We start from the raw sequence: 20,775 nt of genomic DNA, 5'->3' as shown, positions 1-20,775 counted from the left end.
TTCTGCCCAAGGATGTACAATTATGAAATCTAGGTCTAAGTCAGACCTACATAGAGAATTGTGTTTCATGTCTTTCCGACCTTCCTAGTGGGAGTTACAGGCAGTCTAGTTTTTTTTTTCCTAGGGGGCGCTAGAGCGCAATTTTGAGTTTTGGGGTTCGGTTTTTTCATTAAAAGACAATTTTCGCAGGTCCTGATGCGTGGGTCAAATATGGTGAGTTTTGACGCATGTTAAGTGGGTCAAATTAGTGTTCAAAGAGGCGGCCGGTATAATAATAATAAAACCTTACAAATTCAATAGGTCCTTATGTCCCATTGTATAAGGACTCCCTTTGGGAGTCCTTATACAATGGGCCATGCGGGCCCTAAAAATCAGATAAATAGGTACCGTATTTTCTGGACCATATGGTGCACCGGATTATAAGGCACACTGCTGATGAGCGCGTCTATTCAAGTTTTTTTCCATACAAAAGGCGCGTTGGATTATAAAGCGTATTAAAGGAGTCCAGTGTTTCCCACAGGGCAGGCATCTATTTGTGGTGGTGTGGGCGGGGGGCGGGGGGTGGCAGCGGCGATGACCAAGAAGAACGCGGAGTTGGAATATAATTACAACACTTTATGTACATATTTTTATACAGATTTGAACAATTTGTTATTAACTGAAATATATTTATTAATTGTGGTTCTTACAAAAAATATATCTTATAAAATATAAAAGCTAAAATGTCTCTTAAAGCTCTGCCCCTTTAATTAGTGCATACTAAATAATTTAACTTCAGCCTACTACTACAACCATATTATTTACCAGCAACAAAAAAAGATCAGTTAGAATAATACATAATGTTGGATATAGAGAACACACAAATCCTTTATTTATTGAATCAAAGATACTGAAATTCTACGACATAGTGAATTTGCAAACAGCTAAAATTATACACAAAGCAAACTATAACCTGCTACCCAAGAATATACAACAATTCTTCTCAAAAAAAGAGGAGAAATATAATCTTAGGGAGAAATGTAATTTAAAACATTTGTATGCACGTACAACACTTAAGATCAGTATGTGGAATTAAATTATGGAATGGATTAAGCAAAACAATCAAACAATGTACTAATATGATCCACTTCAAGAAACTCTTCAAACTTAAAGTGTTTACAAAGTACAAAGAAGAAGAACCATGATAAACATTCTGAATTTATTTAACTCATCCATTCTTTCATTCTTTCACTCACAAAATAATCTTACTTATCTCAACATATGAAATGTAACTTACTTCACCAATTATTATTTATTTACTTATTTTATTGTGATTACTTATGGAGTATATTGTGAATAAATTGAGAACAGGAAGTGAACAAAAGTTTCAGCAACTGTTATGTAAAAGAAAAGGGGTAGGATTAAATAAGCTCTGCTTCTTCCTACTCCTTTTCGAACATGTTGAAAAGAGAAACTGGAGATTGTGATGTATCATGTTGTATACTTGCATGTTCGAAATAAACTCAAACTCAAACTCAAACATAAAGTGAAACAGAGGCAGAGGTGTCCTGCCACAGTCAGTCAACCTCCTCCTCCTCCTCCTGCTGCTGCTGAACAGGTCGCACTGGAGCTAGTCGCTCTATGTTTTGTCGTGGTCCTCTCTATAAGGCACATGAGAATATAAATTAGGACCCTTTTCATGAGAAAAGTGCATTTCTGATCTGACCCTGCTTTATTTTTCAGTGTTTGCTGAGTCTCACCTGTTCCCTCCGCCCTAGTTTTTCTACTTGCCCCAATATTTTTACTTGTCCTGCCAAGGTTTTTTTCTGGCTGTGTAGTGCTCATGGCTTATATCTTACTAAAATCCTTCCCGTTGACTATTTACAACACTACACAGTATTTATTATTATTATCTATAATTACATTTAAATGGCATTGCATACATGTAAAATGAAATGCTATTTCACATTATTTGACCAGTAGCAGTTACACCCATCTGAACAGGTCAGCCACCTGTTTAAAGCCCGATCACAGTTGAAATCTTGAAATGAAGGGCCTTTAATGGCCAAAACATTAACCTGGACAACATTTTAACAGCTGGTTGGCTCAGATTGTATTCTTTTCATTGCATTCACATGCTGCAGTGGACAGTGGACATTTTAGCTTGAGTATTAATGTAGCATCTGAAGCACCGTCTCCACGTGTGTTTATTGACAACAGGGTTATAACCTGGACACGTTAGCTCGTCGGTATGAAATCAGGTGACTGTTACTACGTGCGTCTGCCCCGGACCACGAGTCAAACAGCGGCGGTGTTAATGAAGCAGCGTCAGGCTGCTCACCGTCAGTGAAACGCTCGGTGAAATCGCGGATTAACGTTAAATATATGACGAGCCGCGAGCGATGCAGCTGTAACCTATCTACCTATAACCTATATTACCCTCGTATTTTGATCCCGTCCGTCCGTCCGTCTGTCAGTCCGTCCCTCTGCCTCCTCCTCTTCTTCTTCTTCTTCTTCTTCTTCTTCTTCTTCTTCTTCGATCTACGATCTGCTTCTTCCTACTCCTTTACAAACATGCTGTAATGAAACAACTGGGAATATGTTATGTATTACGTGCATGTTTGAAGTAAACTGACACCAACCAAAATCGGTTCGACTCGAGAATCGATTCTGAATCGAATCCGTACCCCAGGAATTGGAATGGGATCAAATCGTTAGGAGCCCAAAGATTTCCACCCCTGATAAACATGTGTCTTATTAGCGTCTAATATGGAGAATAGCATCACAGTTGTTGTCATGGTTACCCCCAGCTTCAGTTTGGCTTCTACCTGCAATCTTACTTCAATAATAGGCTTGACTGAAGTCTTTGTTTACTTCCAGCTCAACCTCACACCGATAAAAGCCCAAACGGAGCACCGGTGGACCGCACCGCCATCTACCCGGGTGTCAGTAACGCGGGCACCACCTGCAAATGCACGTGCACCAATGTCGGGAGAACGACGCCAGCGTCGGCGGCACCGGCGACCCAGCAGCCGTCCACGCCGGTTTCGCAGAAGATGCAGCGAAAGTTGAGGTCCAGCTTGTCCATGGACAGCGACAGCAGCCGACGCAGCAAGGGAAGCTCCATGGGGTCGCAGAAACCGCCTTTACCTGAAGGTTAGTGTTTAAAATGTTAGGATTCTTACTTCATCAAACTCATTTGGGACTAACACCTTCTAACCACTAACAGCTAACAGCTTGCATTTTACTAATAATGTATCTTATTTCATTAAGATAGTGATCCAAATATAAAATTAAAGCTGCAAGCAGCATTGGTCGGGCCCGCGTATTTGGCAGGTGCTAGTCCTAACTGTCCCAATACTTTTGTCCAGTGATAGTCATAAGTGTCCCAATACTTTTGTCTACTTTTAGTCTGAAGTGTCCCAAGACTTTTGTCTAGTGTACCTACCTTGTCTGCATTGTGTGGGCACGTTGGTGCTTCCTGCTTTTAAGCAGCCATCTTAAAAAAACAGCAGCATCAGCGCAGCGGGTCTTTGAAGGGTCATAAAATCAAAACCGGAGCAGTTAGAAAGAAAGCGCTTCTGTCATTGTAATCACAAGGGTTCAATCTCTCTCCTGTGTTAGTTTGAAGGCGAAACGACAAACGCGCTCAGAGGAGTTCGTTTTTGAAGGAAGGTGACCGGTTTTTACAAAAAATTTGTTTTGAAGGGGGAATAGCAAACTTCCTGTTGATTTTTGCTGGGGGTTGTCAATTTATGAAATGTAGGTCTAGGTGAGACCTACGGAGAGGTTTTTGTTTCATGTCTCTCCGACCTTCCCAGTGGGAGTTACAGGCAGTTTTGTCATTTGTTTCTTCCGAGGAGCAGTTTTTTCTCCGTTTTATTCAAAAATTGCTCTAGAGCGCAATTTTTAAATTTGGGGTTAGGTTTTTTTATTAGATCGCAATGTTTGCCAGTCCTGATGTGTGCGTTCAGTTTGGTGAGTTTTGAAGCATGTTAAGGGGGTCAAATTACAGCTAAAGGCAAAATTGACTGTTTTTAGTACTTTTTTGTCTTGAAGGGGGAATTGCCAACCTCCTGTAGATTTTTGCCCAAGGATATACAATTATGAAAACTAGGTCTAAGTTTTGAGTTTTGGGGTTTAGTTTTTTGATAAAAAGTTTTGCCGTATATTACTGATGTGTGTGTAAAATTTGGTGAGTTTTGAAGCATGCGAAGGGGGTCAAATTACAGCGCAAAGTTGCGGAAGAATAATAATAATAATAATAATAAAACCTTAGAAATTCAATAGGTCCTTATGTCCCATTGCATAAGGACTCCCTGTGGGAGTCCTTATGCAATGGGCCATGCGGGCCCTAATAATCAAAATATAATGTTCATCGTAGTCACCGATGCAAAAACGCCTTAGTGTGCTGTTGACAAATCCAAACTAGAAGTGAATATGTATAAAAATATGAAAAACCACACAAAGAACATTAGAGCCATTCCACTGAATCAGTGCCATTGGCATCTCCAATAAATCCAATGTATCCATGCAAAACAAAATAACTGTAAACTATTTTTTATTTAGCAAAGAGTAGCTGCACATTGATCTAATTGCATATTTAATACATGCAATTCATACTAGGGGTGTCTACATCATACTTGCCAACCCTCCCGGATTTTCCGGGAGACTCCCGAAATTCAGCGCCTCTCCCGAAAACCTCCCGGGACAAATTTTCTCCCTAAATTCTGGCGGAGCTGGAGGCCACGCCCCCTCCAGCTCCATGCGGACCTGAGTGACGTGTTGACAGCCTGTTCACACGTCCGCTTTCTCACAATATAAACAGCTAATGATGGAGGGCGAGTTCTTGGTTTCTTATGTGGGTTTATTGTTAGGCAGTTTCATTAACGTCCTCCCAGCGCGGTAACAACACACAACAACAGCAGTCAGGTTTTCGTCTACCGTAAAGCAGTTCGTCTGCCGTAAACAGCAATGTTGTGACACTTTTAAACAGGACAATACTGCCATCAACTGTACATGCATATGTGACCCACCCATAATGTGTCACATTTTTGTGTTGATTTATTTATTTTATTTTGTGGTTTGAATTCGTTTTTGGAGCTGTCATTACACATTTATCAGTATTCACATTGGTCAGTAGGGGGCAATAGGGCGTTTCTTCCCAATTGAATGCTATCACCTGCAGACCGGAAGTGTCTTGTCATTCTGATGAGCGCGACCAGTCTGTGAACAATTGAAACGTCCTGTGTGCTTTTTCCTCCTGTATAACAGGTTAGTTTTGGTGAATCAACTCACTGAATAATATCCATGTGATCTTTATAAGTTTAAGTACACATTTTGATGGTGGAGCCTAACTCTAAAGTGTTTGTGAGTTGTAGTTTGTATTTGTGAATGAATCCAGTGCACAGCTGCAGTAATCAATACAAAAAGGCGACGTGAGTGCGCAATGTTTGTATAGGAACTTCTGATCCTAATTCAGACTCCCAAATTAGAGCTCCCGTTTTCTTATTGATTTTATAATGTATATTTGTATAATGTGTGTGTTCTGAAATAGTGACAGAGAATAGAACAAGGATGGACAATTCAACCCTTAACTCAACAATGAGTAGATGAGTGTTATGTGTGTGTATATGTGTAAATAAATGAACACTGAATTTCAAATATTTCTTTTATTTATATATATATATATATATATATATATATATATATATATATACAGTATATGTAATAAAATATATTTATATGTAATAAAAAAAAAAAAAAATATATATATATATAGCTAGAATTCACTGAAAGTCAAGTATTTCTTATATATATATATCTTAACCACGCCCCCAACCACGCCCCCCGCACCACCCCCGACCACGCCCCCCACCCCCCACCTCCCGAAATCGGAGGTCTCAAGGTTGGCAAGTATGGTCTACATCCAACTTTTTCACTTCCAAAACAATGCCACTATTGGAGCCTTGAGTATTGGCCAATACAATACAATACCAGCAGGAATTATACTGTATGTACTTTTATTATTTTGTACTGTGAAGTGTTAGTAAAGGTTAAATCAAATGAAATGACTCAGAGAACAATGCTAGATATAAAAAAAACACTAACCTATTTTTTAGTTTTGATTGATTGATTGATTGAGACTTTTATTAGTAGGTTGCACAGTGAAGTACATTAGAGATGCGCGGATAGGCAATTATTTCATCCGCAACCGCATCACAAAAGTCGTCAACCATCCGCATCCACCCGAACCAACAGTTTATCAAAACCACACCCGCCCGCCATCCGCCAGTTGTTATATATCTAATATAGACGATGCAAGCATATTAGTGAGGTTATAAAGCTTTTGCCTGTTAAAGAAAGGAGACTGATCCAATGCAGCAGAGACATTCAATGCTTGCCACGCATTAGTGGCTAAGATATATTAATGCGTGATAATATTATTTATCATTATTATAATATTATTGTCATTTCCATTAAGAAAGTGTTGACTATTGTTGCCAATGCCCTCAGATCAGGAGTGCGTTCCATCCTCACACTTTGTGTGCGCAGTTGCAGCAAGCAGAACGAGGCTTGTAAGAAGTTAAAACAATGTTTTAGAAAGACTAGGCCTATATTTTCGTTAGGTAAAAATTTTTTCCTGAATTTATTTCAATGGATGTTAACTTGTTAACGTTATAATGCTCAAATAGGGACGAGGGTGGGGTGCACAGTGAAGCAGTGAACAATTTTGCGACAAAGATGAACCTTTATTGATTGATCTGCAGCCATGACAAAATATCAGACAATCTCCATTGTCAACGAGATATATATATATATATATATATATATATATATATATATATATATATTTATTTATACATATATCTCTACATCCTGAAAATATGCAAACAAAACTGTGTTTAGATAATTGATACTTCAAACTTGCATAAATAAATATTAAGGAATATAACATAACTTGGCTTCTGAGAGCTTCAAAATGTAATGAATAAAATGCTAAAGTTGTTGATAAACAAGCAATTATTTTAATAATTAAATATGGTCATTTTAAATGAATTATTAGGATAATTTAAAATTAATTATTTCAAATATGTTTATTTTAATGTATAATTCTAATGCCTGGATGTAATAAGGAGTCAGAAAAAATACAATTAATTTTGATGTTTTTAGCAAAATATAGTAAAAATGTATTTAGTTTTTGTTTTTTTTTAATTAATAAATATATTTATTTGTAGGTAAGATAAACATAATAATACAATTTATCTCTAGTCTGGATGATTTATTTCTTGTCACCCAGTTGTCCTCCCGTCGTGAAAAAAGGCTGTCCTCACTCAGGTCCGCATGGAGCTGGAGGGGGCGTGGCTTCCAGCTCCGGCTGAAAATCGGGAGATTTTCGGGAGAATATTTGTCCCGGGAGGTTTTCGGTAGAGGCGCTGAATTTCGGGAGTCTCCCGGAAAATTCGGGAGGGTTGGCAAGTATGGTATATTATCAAATTTAAAATTGCATTAGACAGAAATTGAAGTTTATTTTTAGAGCGTAATGACAAGCAAGTGGCACAATTTGGTGGAATGACCCTTCTATCTTATTATTTTATTAAAACTTTATTGATCACAGGAATATAAAGTATATTGAACAAATATACAATAATGATGTCAAATTAAAGCTGCAAGCAGCGTTGGTCAGGCCCGCGTATTTGGCAGGTGTCCTAAGTGTCCCAATACTTTTGTTCAGTTTTCGTCATAAGTGTCCCAATACTTTTGTCTACTTTTAGTCCGAATTCTCCCAATACTTTTGTTTAGTGTACCTACCTTGTCTGCATTGTGTGGGCACGCTGGTGCTTCCTGCTTTTAAGCAGCCTTCTTGAAAAAACAGCAGCATCAGCGCAGCGGCTCTTTGAAGGGTCATAAAATCAAAACCGGAGCCGGTATTAAAACTCTTTCGATAACTTTTAATCAAAAGGGTTCAATCTCTCTCCTGTGTTAGTTTGAAGCCGGAACAACAAACACGCTCAGAGGAGATAATGCTTGAAGAAAGGTGACCGGTTTTTACAAAAATGTTGTGTTGAAGGGGGAATAGCAAGCTTCTTGTAGATTTTTGCTGGGGGTTGTCAATTTATGAAATGTAGGTCTAAGTGAGACCTACGGAGAGGTTTTTCTTTCATGTCTCTCCGACCTTCCCAGTGGGAGTTACAGGCAGTTTTGTCATTTTTTTCTTCCGAGTAGCAGTTTTTTTGGCGTTTTATTAAAAAATTGCAGTAGAGCGCAATTTTGAGATTTGGGGTTAGGTTGTTTTTTTTAGATCGCAATATTTGCCAGTCCTGATGTGTGTGTTCAGTTTGGTGAGTTTTGAAGCATGTTAAAGGGGTCAAAATGCAAAAGTTACTGTTTTTAGTACTTTTTTGTCTTGAAGGGGGAATTGGCAACTTCCTGTTGATTTTTGCCCGAGAATATACTATTATGAAATCTAGGTCTAAGTCAGACCTACATAAAGGTTTTTGTTTCATGTCTCTCCGACCTTCCTAGTGGGAGTTACAGGCAGTCTAGTTTTATTTTTTTCCTAGGGGGCGCTAGAGCGCAATTTTGCGTTTTGAGGTTTGGTTTTTTGATAAAAAGTTTTGCCGTATATTACTGATTTGTGTGTAAAATTTGGTGAGTTTTGAAGCATGCTAAGGGAGTCAAATTACAGCTCAAAGTTGCGGAAGAATAATAATAATAAAGAATTAAAGCTGCAAGCAGCGATGGACGGAACCGACTTTGACGGCACATAAAATCCAAACCGGAGCAGTAATTAAAACTCCTTGGTCAACTTTTAATCAGAAGGGTTCAATCTCTCTCCTGTGCTAGAGGAGATAATGTTTGAAAAAAGGTGACCGGTTTTTACAAAACCTTTGTTTTGAAGGGGGAATTGCAAACTTCCTGTTGATTTTTGCTGGGGGTTTTCAATTTATGAAATGTAGGTCTAAGTGAGACCTACATAGAGGTTTTTGTTTCATGTCTCTAAGACATTCCTACTGTAAGTTACAGGCAGTTTGTCTGAGTTTTCTTCCTAAGAGCACTTGTGTCTGTGTTTTCTTCCTAGGGGGCGCTAGAGCGCAATTTTGAGTTTTGGGGTTGGGTTTTTTATCAAATTGCAATTTTTGCCAGTCCTATTGTGTGTGTCCAGTTTGGTGAGTTTTGAAGCATGTTGAGGGGGTCAAATTACAGCTCAAAGAGGCAAAAGTGACTGTTTTTACTAAAATGTTGTTTTGAAGGGGGAATTGCCAACTTCCTGATGATTTTTGCTGAAGGATGTCAATGTATGAAATCTAGGTCTAAGTCAGACCTACATAGAGGGTTTTAGTTTCATGTCTCTACGACATTCATACCGGAAGTTGCAAGCAGTTTTTTCTGTGTTATTTCCTAGGGGGCGCTAGAGCGCAATTTTGAGTTTTGGGGTTTGGTTTTTTGATTCGATGGCAAATTTCACCAGTCCTGATGTGTGTGTCAAATATGGTGAGTTTTGAAGCATGTTAAGGGGGTCAAATTACAGCTCAAAGAGGCGGCGGAATAATAATAAAACACGAAATACAATAGGGTCCTCTGTCCCAAAGGGACATTGCGGTCCCTAATAAAACCTTACAAATTCAATAGGTCCTTATGTCCCATTGCATAAGGACTCCCTGTGGGAGTCCTTATGCAATGGGCCATGCGGGCCCTAAAAAACATCATCACATTTAAACCTAAGGCAATAGGAAATTAAAAAAAAATCAGACAAAGGTATTGATTAGGGCTGCAGCTAACGATTATTTTTCTATCGATGAATCTATAGATTATTTTTTCGATTAATCGGTTAATCTATAGATTATTTTTTCGATTAATCTATAGATTATTTTTCCTTTTACCGATGATTTTTTTTATTTAAAATGAAGAGGAAAAAATAAATGTAGGCCAGTTTTTTCAAAAGGCATGACTTATTTACAAAAAAAAAAAGTATGGCCACTCAGTCAACATTGACAACAACATGACAAAATATTCTGTAACAATGTAAACATTTAAAACTTTTAACATTTAACAAAATTAAAAGTAGCTTATTTGCTTTTTAATGTGCAAATATAAAAGTAAACATCCAGTGCAAATCTTAATATTCTGCAATAGTATAAGCATTTAAAAAGTAAAAGTATTGCTTATTTTGCTTTAAAATGTGCAAAAATAAAGATAAACATCCAATACAAAAAAGTGCAAAACGGAAATATTCTGTAACAAGTGTAAACATTTCAACAAAAGTAAAAGTATTGCTTATTTGCTAAAATGTGCAAAAATAAAGCTAAACATCCAATACAAAAAAGTGTACAGTGTAAACATTTCAACAAAAGTAAAAGTATTGCTTATTTTGCTTAATAACACAACAATGATAGTATGATTAAAGTGAAAGTTAATTGTTGGTTTGTACATAGTATATGTAACTGTTAATGTTGTAAAAGGTATTTGCACAACTAATTAACGTTAGCGTTTGTGACACGTCTTGTGCCGTGGGGTTCTTTCAGGACCGACAGACTGAACGCCAGACGGCTTTGCCAGGTTTACAATCTTTTAATTTTACACAAAGTCTTTTCTCTTCCAACTCTTTTCTCTTTCTTTCCTCGCTTTTCAGCTCCTCTTCCTCGCTCGCTCGTCGTCCCCTGTCTCTTGCGGCGTCGCTCCCGGCGCGCCCCGCCTCGCCGCTCGCTCGCCGCCGCCGCCGCCTCTCCACAGCGTTAAAGAGGAGCGCGTCTTTGTAAACACTGACCAGGCACGCCAAACGCGCCTCTCAGAGCGAAACGGTGCTTTAGTTTATGAATTTACAACGCAGATACAAATGACACATTCATGTTTTTGTGTAATAATGACAACGTATACGCACGCGGACGATTGACTTGTTGATGGTGATGGCAAGAACGCTGTCGGGGGTTTTCTTTTCAAATGTTCCTTCATAGCCGTTGTGCTGCTATGATAGGCCATTTCCGCTCGACACAGTGTGCATACAACAACATTATTAGGCCGTTTATTGAAATACTCCGACACTTTTGACGACTTTTGGCGTGCTTTTTTCCCCTCGCTCGCATCGTCTGCTTTGCGCTCCGCCATGACAGTAGTGTGACGTAAATATGCGACGCGCCGACGCACAAAAACGGCGTCGACGTGTAACCTGTGTGTTACTTCAATAAAGCACTGTACAAGTACTAAATAAAACAGTAAATGATATGTCTGGGCTAGATCAGAAGAAACTAAATTCAGCTCTAGGAATGGAGAGTAATAAAGACTGAACACAGGTTTTGAGTTTAAGTGGTACCAAATTATATTAAAGAATAATAGGAAAAATAACAAACAACATTAAACATGTAAATTCAAATGGCCATTCACATATACGGTACATCAATTCACACAACGTTCAGTTATTTACAATATCAGCATACGTGATTTAGTCCTTGTTTTTTACCAACGATGGTATGAGCGCAACACAAATTCATAGTACATTAAACAGCCCCGCAAAGTCCACGTTGTGGTGGCAGTGTCCAGAAGGGTTTTAGTGAAGGGACGGGGAAAAAGTGAAGGTTCAGGAGGACCGCAATGAACTCGTTGCGTTTTGGCAAAAAGAAGGGAAAAACAGAGGGCGGCTGCTGAGAAGCCTCCTACCAGCCCGGGGTTCGGTTGGGTGGATTCAGTTCAGCTAGTTCGGTTCCAGGCATAAAGCTTCAGACTCTAGTTCAGGGCTCTATAGCTCGCCATCCAACCTGGCCTGTATGAAAGGGCAGGACCAGTCAAATTTCCAGTGCGCACACAAAAAATACATTCAAATACTAAATACTAAATAATACTACTGTATTCAAATAGCAAAGTATATTCCTTAATATTGTACAATAAATAATTCATACATCCAATTAGAATAAATATAATAATTGTTATATCAAAATATTCATTACTCTAAAAAGGTATCAAAATGTAAACACTGCATCCACAAATAGAGTGCTAGCAGACACAGTGGTTGACTGGACTGCTTCATAAAGTGCCTTGGATGCATAGCACTGATTACTATCAAAGCTAGTATGACAACACAAGAACAATAAGACAATTGTCGACAGTAATAACATTTCATTCATTGGGTTTAACTATATTCAGAGAAACCGGGCATATAAGTAGATGCTAACCGCTCCATTCAAAACGAATGCAGCGGCTAGGCTACATAAAGCTACACAAATGCAACTCACCAATTCCGCAGATAACTCACTCTCAAACTCGCCGCTCGCTCGCCGTCGCCGCCTCTCCACAGCGTTAAAGAGGAGCGCGTCTTTGTAAACACTGACCAGGCACGCCAAACGCGCCTCTCAGAGCAAACGGTGCTTTAGTTTATGAATTTACAACGCAGATACAAATGACACATTCATGTTTTTGTGTAATAATGACAACGTATACGCACGCGGACGATTGACTTGTTGATGGTGATGGCAAGAACGCTGTCGGGGGTTTTCTTTTCAAATGTTCGTTCATAGCCGTTGTGCTGCTATGATAGGCCATTTCCGCTCGACACAGTGTGCATACAACAACATTATTAGGCCGTTTATTGAAATACTCCCACACTTTTGACGACTTTTGGCGTGCTTTTTTTCCCCTCGCTCGCATCGTCTGCTTTGCGCTCCGCCATGACAGTAGTGTGACGTAAATATGCGACGCGCCGACGCACAAAAACGGCGTCGACGTATTTACGTAACCGATGACGTCGACGTAGTCCACAGCGTTAAAGAGGAGCGCGTCTTTGTAAACACTGAACAGGCACGCCAAACGCGCCTCTCAGAGCGAAACGGTGCTTTAGTTTATGAATTTACAACGCAGATACAAATGACACATTCATGTTTTTGTGTAATAATGACAACGTATACGCACGCGGACGATTGACTTGTTGATGGTGATGGCAAGAACGCTGTCGGGGGTTTTCTTTTCAAATGTTCGTTCATAGCCGTTGTGCTGCTATGATAGGCCATTTCCGCTCGACACAGTGTGCATACAACAACATTATTAGGCCGTTTATTGAAATACTCCCACACTTTTGACGACTTTTGGCGTGCTTTTTTCCCCTCGCTCGCATTGTCTGCTTTGCGCTCCGCCATGACAGTAGTGTGACGTAAATATGCGACGCACCGACGCACAAAAACGGCGTCGACGTATTTACGTAACCGATGACGTCGACTACGTCGACGCGTCGTTTCAGCCTTAGCATTTGTAGCCCCCCACTCACCTTTTAATGGCGGCATGCATGGCCACTCCTATTTATCGCACTCCCGTGGTGTTTTTTGCGTCGGGTCGTCTTTGCCGTGGAGGCGGTCGCATTGTCAGGTGCGGAGCCGAGGTGATGACCGGTCCTGTTCCCGCCTGCGAAGATAGGTGTGACCGCCTAACGAGGGCAGAGAGCGCGGGGTGCCCATTAAAAGTCGTGACCAGCCTTCCTCTGGGCCCCTCACACCTCTCTGGGCCCTGCATCCCGCCACGCCAGCCCGCCTCGGCCCTCATTAACGAGCAGCCTTCATCTGCATCGTCCACGCTTTATCAGTACACACATCCATCTCGAGGTTGGTGCCATAGATTGAGTTGTGCAGAAAAGTAGGCGGCCTGATCTTTATTTGATGATTTGCCACCCTTGAATTATGCATCAGGTGGAGTACAACTTGTGCATCCTGCCGAGATGTTGCACACATGTCGTAATTGGTAAAGAGGGTTTGGAGAAGGTGGGTGGGGGAGGGGGACGTGCACCAGCAGCTCAACAAGTCTTCCTCATTATGGCTTTTGTGTTGACTGCTTTGCAGATGCCAGCTCTTGGCGTCAATATGCTCCAGTATTTATTTCCCGGCGGGAAAAAAAAGGGGCAGAAAGGGAAAAAAAAGCCAAGCTGTTGTGTTTGAGTGTTTACACGGATTAACATAATCTGTTTGCCTGTGAAATTAGCCTCCTAAACAGGCCCGCTGAACACAAGACGTATAAAAGGCGTGAGCTACAAGGAGCTAGCTCCAGGGATTCCTTGTGTTCTTTGGCAAGCGTTGATAACACCATCGGGGGTTTTCCGAGGGGTTCTTCCCGGGCGCCGATTTTGTACGGGGCGGCTCCCGACATGACGCTTTTGCTTAATTGTGTGTGTAATCAACACGGGTCCTCAAGCTGCTTTAGTTGTTTACAGCTATGGCGAATGCTGAGTCTTTCATTTGATGAAAAATGTGTTGTAAGCTATACTGACTCACTTTTGGTTCTCCAACAATGATTTTCCTCTTTTTTGACTTATAAACGTTGTTTTAATGTTGGATACTCGTATGTGTCTAAATGTTAAATCCTAATGTTGATTTACCAATGCAGAGGTATCATAAATTTAAACATACAATCTATTAAATAGCCAACATTTTAAGAATTAATCAAATATATACCGTATTTTCCGCACCATTAGCCGCACCTAAAAACCACAAATTTACTCAAAAGCTGACAGTGCGGCTTTTAACCCGGTGCGCTTTATATATGGATAAATATTAAGATTCATTTTCATAAAGTTTCGTTCTCGCAACTTCGGTAAACAGCCGCCATCTTTTTTCCCGGTAGAGCAGGAAGCACTTCTTCTTCTACGCAAGCAACCGCCAAGGTAAGCACCCGCCCCCATAGAACAGGAAGCGCTTCTTCTTGTACTGTAAGCAACCACCCGCCCCCGGAAGAAGAAGAAGCGCGCGGTGCATGCTGGGATATGTGACGTTTCATTTCCATTTGTGTGTTTATGTAAAGACCCCAAAATGGCTCCTATTAAGTGTGTTGTCTGTCTAATTATAAATAATGCAGACGAGGCGTGTTAACTGAGTTCTCAACGTTTACTCACAGCGTGCTCATAACCACATTCTAACTGCCAGCATACAACAACGCTTCTCAGGGCTACCGCGCATGCTCGTAACTATCGTTGCATGCTGGGTAGTGTAGTTGTTATATTTGCTAGCTCATAACATCACATTAAGAGACACGCTTACGCGCTTAATTCAATACTCGCCGTCATTCCGGGTGGATTGACAAAAGACCTCCAGCCGCTAGATATTGGTGTCAACAGGGCATTCGAAGCTAGACTGCTAACTGCGTGGGAACAGTGGATGACAGAAGGCGAACACACGTGACGTTCACCAAGACAGGGAGACAGCGTCAGACGACATACGCCACTATCTGCCAGTGGATCGTAAATGCCTGGGCTGATTCAGTCTCATCTGTGGTCCGAGCTTTCAGGAAGGCAGGAATTGTCACTGAACTAATAAACGGCAACGACACTGACTCCATTAATGACGACTTCGACGAGACGTTGGATGCCGTATTCGCTCAACTGTTTAATTCGGACACTGAAGAGGAAGAATTCGAGGGATTTGTGAATGAGCTATAACTTCATAAAGTGAGCTTTACATTTTTATTTAGTGTGTTGTGTTGTGTGACATTAACGTTTGAGCAACGTTGAGTTATTGATATATTGTTATTGCTCTGCACTATTTCACGTGTTACTATATTGTGATTGCACGTTTGATTTACGTAACACGAGTAAATCAGCTGTTTATTCATTTTGGGAGTGAACGGAGTTGTCAGAACGCTGGTTTGTTATCTATTAATAAAGTTTGACTGACCTATCTGACTGTTTTGTTGACATAGGTGCGCCTTATAATCCGGTGCGCCTTATATATGAACAAAGTTTTGAAATATGCCATTCATTGAAGGTGCGCCTTATAATCCAATGCGCCTTATAGTGCGGACAATACGGTAATTGTGTGTGTAATCAACACGGGTCCTCAAGCTGCTTTAGTTGTTTACAGCTATGGCGAATGCTGAGTCTTTCATTTGATGAAAAATGTGTTGTAAGCTATACTGACTCACTTTTGGTTCTCCAACAATGATTTTCCTCTTTTTTGACTTATAAACGTTGTTTTAATGTTGGATACTCGTATGTGTCTGCTCCGGCCCGGCTGCACTAAATGATAGTATAAATACATTTAATACAGTCAAATACAAATAAGGCAACAAGAGAAGTATCCTACACTTCTCTTTTGTAAAGATATGGGCATGGACATAAACTATATGATTTGCCTGAGAAGCTGGACAGGACAAAACAAAAGAAAAAAAAAGAAAAGAAAGCTGGTTCCAAGCTAGTTCACACAATTTGGTTTTCTTTAGTGCATGTAAACATACTGACTGATCCTTCGACCATAAACCTTTTGGATGTCTCCCAACTGTTTCCTCCAAGGTGCTTTTGTCCCTCCTTTTGCAAAAGTCCCCACTTTCTTGACATGAAACAAAAGTTGTGTTTGTCGATCCGTCCAGCGCTTGCTTTCACTGTAGCGTCCAGTCCTCGTGTGTATGACCGCCTCCGTCCTCGCTGCAGCTCTTGTAACATCCAGACTAATGGCTGCTCTTCAATTATACATCCAAGTGAATAGCTGAGCCTTAATGCTTGTGTTGTGTTTCTTATTTATCATCTTTACAGCTTTAGATTTTGAACCCTCGCATGGCTCGTGCCTCTGCCCTCTGGGTCCTTCAAAGTTTGTTAGGCTGAGCTTTGAGGGTTTTTTTTCATTTTTTTAAGGGCCCAAAGCGCTCTACTAGGCACCTCGCGGCACCACAGTTGTCTGTCCATATGTTTAATAGTAAAGGAGCGTCAGATCAGCATAATAAGATGCATTAAAAGTTGAGTACACACCAGTAAGCCCTGGTCAGCTCTGCACCCCCTCTGAGCATAAAAAAATAAGGTTTGTGGGAGAGGAAAAAAGACTTTGATTAATCAAACATGAGCATCCAGCAGTCTTTGGCTTGGCGTGCCGTCCGTCCTCCGTACTCTCCTGCTTTCCCCTTCGCCTCTAACCCAATCAGTAACAGCCTCCTTCGACAGCTCAAGATGGGCTGATGAAAGTTATGCAAATGTGGCCTGTTTGTAATACTGTTTTTTTTCCCCTTCGTGTCTCTTTTAACACTCTGAAGAAGTGGACTCTGGTTCAAAAGTACACTACGGTAAAATGTGCCTAAGTGACTCTTGTTTGTGAGATCAAACAGGAATTCTGATATTGATAACCAATAATCACCTACAGTATGTCCAGAGGTGGGTAGTAACGCGCTACATTTACTCCGTTACATCTACTTGAGTAACTTTTGGGATAAATTGTGCTTCTAAGAGTAGTTTTAATTAGGGCTGCAGCTAACGATTATTTTTCTATCGATTAATCTATAGATTATTTTTTCGATTAATCGGTTAATCTATAGATTATTTTTTCGATTAATCTATAGATTATTTTTCCTTTCACCGATTTTTTTTTTTATTTAAAATGAAGAGGAAAAAATAAATGTAGGCCAGTTTTTTCAAAAGGCATGGCTTTTATTTACAAAAAAAAAAAGTATGGCCACTCAGTCAACATTGACAACAACATGACAAAATATTCTGTAACAATGTAAACATTTAAAACTTTTAACATTTAACAAAATTAAAAGTAGCTTATTTGCTTTTTAATGTGCAAATATAAAAGTAAACATCCAGTGCAAATCTTAATATTCTGGAATAGTATAAGCATTTCAAAAGTAAAAGTATTGCTTATTTTGCTTTAAAATGTGCAAAAATAAAGATAAACATCCAATACAAAAAAGTGCAAAACGGAAATATTCTGTAACAAGTGTAAACATTTCAACAAAAGTAAAAGTATTGCTTATTATTCTTAATAACACAACAATGATAGTATTATTATATATATATATATACATATATATATATATATATATACAGGTAAAAGCCAGTAAATTAGAATATTTTGAAAAACTTGATTTATTTCAGTAATTGCATTCAAAAGGTGTAACTTGTACATTATATTTATTCATTGCACACAGACTGATGCATTCAAATGTTTATTTCATTTAATTTTGATGATTTGAAGTGGCAACAAATGAAAATCCAAAATTCCGTGTGTCACAAAATTAGAATATTACTTAAGGCTAATACAAAAAAGGGATTTTTAGAAATGTTGGCCAACTGAAAAGTATGAAAATGAAAAATATGAGCATGTACAATACTCAATACTTGGTTGGAGCTCCTTTTGCCTCAATTACTGCGTTAATGCGGCGTGGCATGGAGTCGATGAGTTTCTGGCACTGCTCAGGTGTTATGAGAGCCCAGGTTGCTCTGATAGTGGCCTTCAACTCTTCTGCGTTTTTGGGTCTGGCATTCTGCATCTTCCTTTTCACAATACCCCACAGATTTTCTATGGGGCTAAGGTCAGGGGAGTTGGCGGGCCAATTTAGAACAGAAATACCATAGTCCGTAAACCAGGCACGGGTAGATTTTGCGCTGTGTGCAGGCGCCAAGTCCTGTTGGAACTTGAAATCTCCATCTCCATAGAGCAGGTCAGCAGCAGGAAGCATGAAGTGCTCTAAAACTTGCTGGTAGACGGCTGCGTTGACCCTGGATCTCAGGAAGCAGAGTGGACCGACACCAGCAGCTGACATGGCACCCCAAACCATCACCCAACCATGCAAATTTTGCATTTCCTTTGGAAATCGAGGTCCCAGAGTCTGGAGGAAGACAGGAGAGGCACAGGATCCACGTTGCCTGAAGTCTAGTGTAAAGTTTCCACCATCAGTGATGGTTTGGGGTGCCATGTCATCTGCTGGTGTCGGTCCACTCTGTTTCCTGAGATCCAGGGTCAACGCAGCCGTCTACCAGCAAGTTTTAGAGCACTTCATGCTTCCTGCTGCTGACCTGCTCTATGGAGATGGAGATTTCAAGTTCCAACAGGACTTGGCGCCTGCACACAGCGCAAAATCTACCCGTGCCTGGTTTACGGACCATGGTATTTCTGTTCTAAATTGGCCCGCCAACTCCCCTGACCTTAGCCCCATAGAAAATCTGTGGGGTATTGTGAAAAGGAAGATGCAGAATGCCAGACCCAAAAACGCAGAAGAGTTGAAGGCCACTATCAGAGCAACCTGGGCTCTCATAACACCTGAGCAGTGCCAGAAACTCATCGACTCCATGCCACGCCGCATTAACGCAGTAATTGAGGCAAAAGGAGCTCCAACCAAGTATTGAGTATTGTACATGCTCATATTTTTCATTTTCATACTTTTCAGTTGGCCAACATTTCTAAAAATCCCTTTTTTGTATTAGCCTTAAGTAATATTCTAATTTTGTGACACACGGAATTTTGGATTTTCATTTGTTGCCACTTCAAATCATCCAAATTAAATGAAATAAACATTTGAATGCATCAGTCTGTGTGCAATGAATAAATATAATGTACAAGTTACACCTTTTGAATGCAATTACTGAAATAAATCAAGTTTTTCAAAATATTCTAATTTACTGGCTTTTACCTGTATATATATATATTTGGCCAAATTGTTTTGGCCTAGTGTAGCGCAACGGTCAAGAAGTTAGGACACCCCTGTTCTAAAGTCGTCTTCTGATTGGCACTTGTTGCTGTAACTCCAACTGCCTGCTTTAAAAGTTGCATAAGTACATTTTCTCATTTGTAATCCAGAGCGTCCTCTGCGTTTTTAAATGCAGCATGACCAATTCATCCCTAATCTCTAAACACCTTTGGGGTGGCTAATGAGCACATTTGTAATTTGTAACGGGTCAACCCATGCCAAACTGGCTGGCCGCCTCATCAAAAGGGTCCGGAGAGGTGAAATGTTCATCAGAGGTGCACGCCGTGGCTAATCGGCCTATTTGACTCCTGGACGTCACTGGGAATCTTTCCAGCGATCAACCGGGCACTTTGCATGATAATGCCGCAATTATTTAACAGTCTGTTAATGATTGCTGTGTATTTCTTCTTCTTCCTCGCTCCTGCCTGGCCGGCGTTCTAACCCTCGCTCACGCACTAATTTTCACATTTAAATCAAGTCCACTCCTTGTTTTATGGATTTCACTTTCAAATTGTCCTGGGAGCAGACTGCTGCGTCCACTGCATTTTGGCGTGCCTCTTCTGCGAGTTCCTGACGCTCTGCAACATGGTGGTGGCGCCGGCCTCCTGCGGCCCGTGCGCGTCCGAGGCGTGCTGCTGCTGCTGCTGCTGCGCCGAGGACATGGGCGAGGACTGCTGCAACTGCTCTTGCGACATGGACTGCGGCATCATGGACGCCTGCTGCGAGTCGTCGGATTGCTTGGAGATCTGCATGGAGTGCTGCGGCATCTGCTTCCCCTCGTAGGGAAACCCAAAACTGCCAAACTGGAGCCAGCTGGATGGAAACTGTATAATGCGTGTGATAGTGGTATGATTGTGTACTTTCACTGACACTGGGCCTCACCAAAAGTAGAAGTAACTCCAGATACACTAGTTCTAAAAAAAACATAGTCTGTCCTCTCACTATGAAGTATGTTCTTATACACTCCTGAACAAAATCCAAGGACCTTTGCTTTTAAAAATCAACATGTGGTGGTTCCTCTCTTTAAGAAGGGGAACCGGAGGGTGTGTTCTAACTATCGTGGGATCACACTCCTCAGCCTTCCCGGTAAGGTCTATTCAGGTGTACTGGAGAGGAGGCTACGCCGGATAGTCGAACCTCGGATTCAGGAGGAACAGTGTGGTTTTCGTCCTGGTCGTGGAACTGTGGACCAGCTCTATACTCTCGGCAGGGTCCTTCAGGGTGCATGGGAGTTTGCCCAACCAGTCTACATGTGTTTTGTGGACTTGGAGAAGGCATTCGACCGTGTCCCTCGGGAAGTCCTGTGGGGAGTGCTCTGAGAGTATCGGACTGTCTGATTGTGGCAGTCCGCTCCCTGTATGATCAGTGCCAGAGCTT

General features: G+C 40.7%; 1 protein-coding gene across 1 annotated transcript in view; it reads left to right on the top strand.

Moving 5' to 3' along the window:
* mdfic (MyoD family inhibitor domain containing) overlaps positions 1–20,553 on the top strand; it is a 125,355-nt gene extending 104,802 nt beyond the window's left edge. The window contains exons 4-5 of the mRNA XM_061959123.2: positions 2,860–3,135; positions 19,925–20,553. Of these exons, the coding sequence (XP_061815107.1) occupies positions 2,860–3,135; positions 19,925–20,181 (533 nt within the window). The 3' untranslated portion in view covers positions 20,182–20,553. The remainder of the gene's footprint in view (positions 1–2,859; positions 3,136–19,924) is intronic.
* Positions 20,554–20,775: the final 222 nt, after the last annotated feature.

The sequence above is a fragment of the Nerophis lumbriciformis genome, linkage group LG05 (assembly GCF_033978685.3).
Source record: "Nerophis lumbriciformis linkage group LG05, RoL_Nlum_v2.1, whole genome shotgun sequence".
NCBI classification, from domain to species: Eukaryota; Metazoa; Chordata; class Actinopteri; order Syngnathiformes; family Syngnathidae; genus Nerophis; species Nerophis lumbriciformis.
Note: the sequence above shows the minus strand (reverse complement) of the source record. Positions and strands in the feature narration are given on the sequence as shown.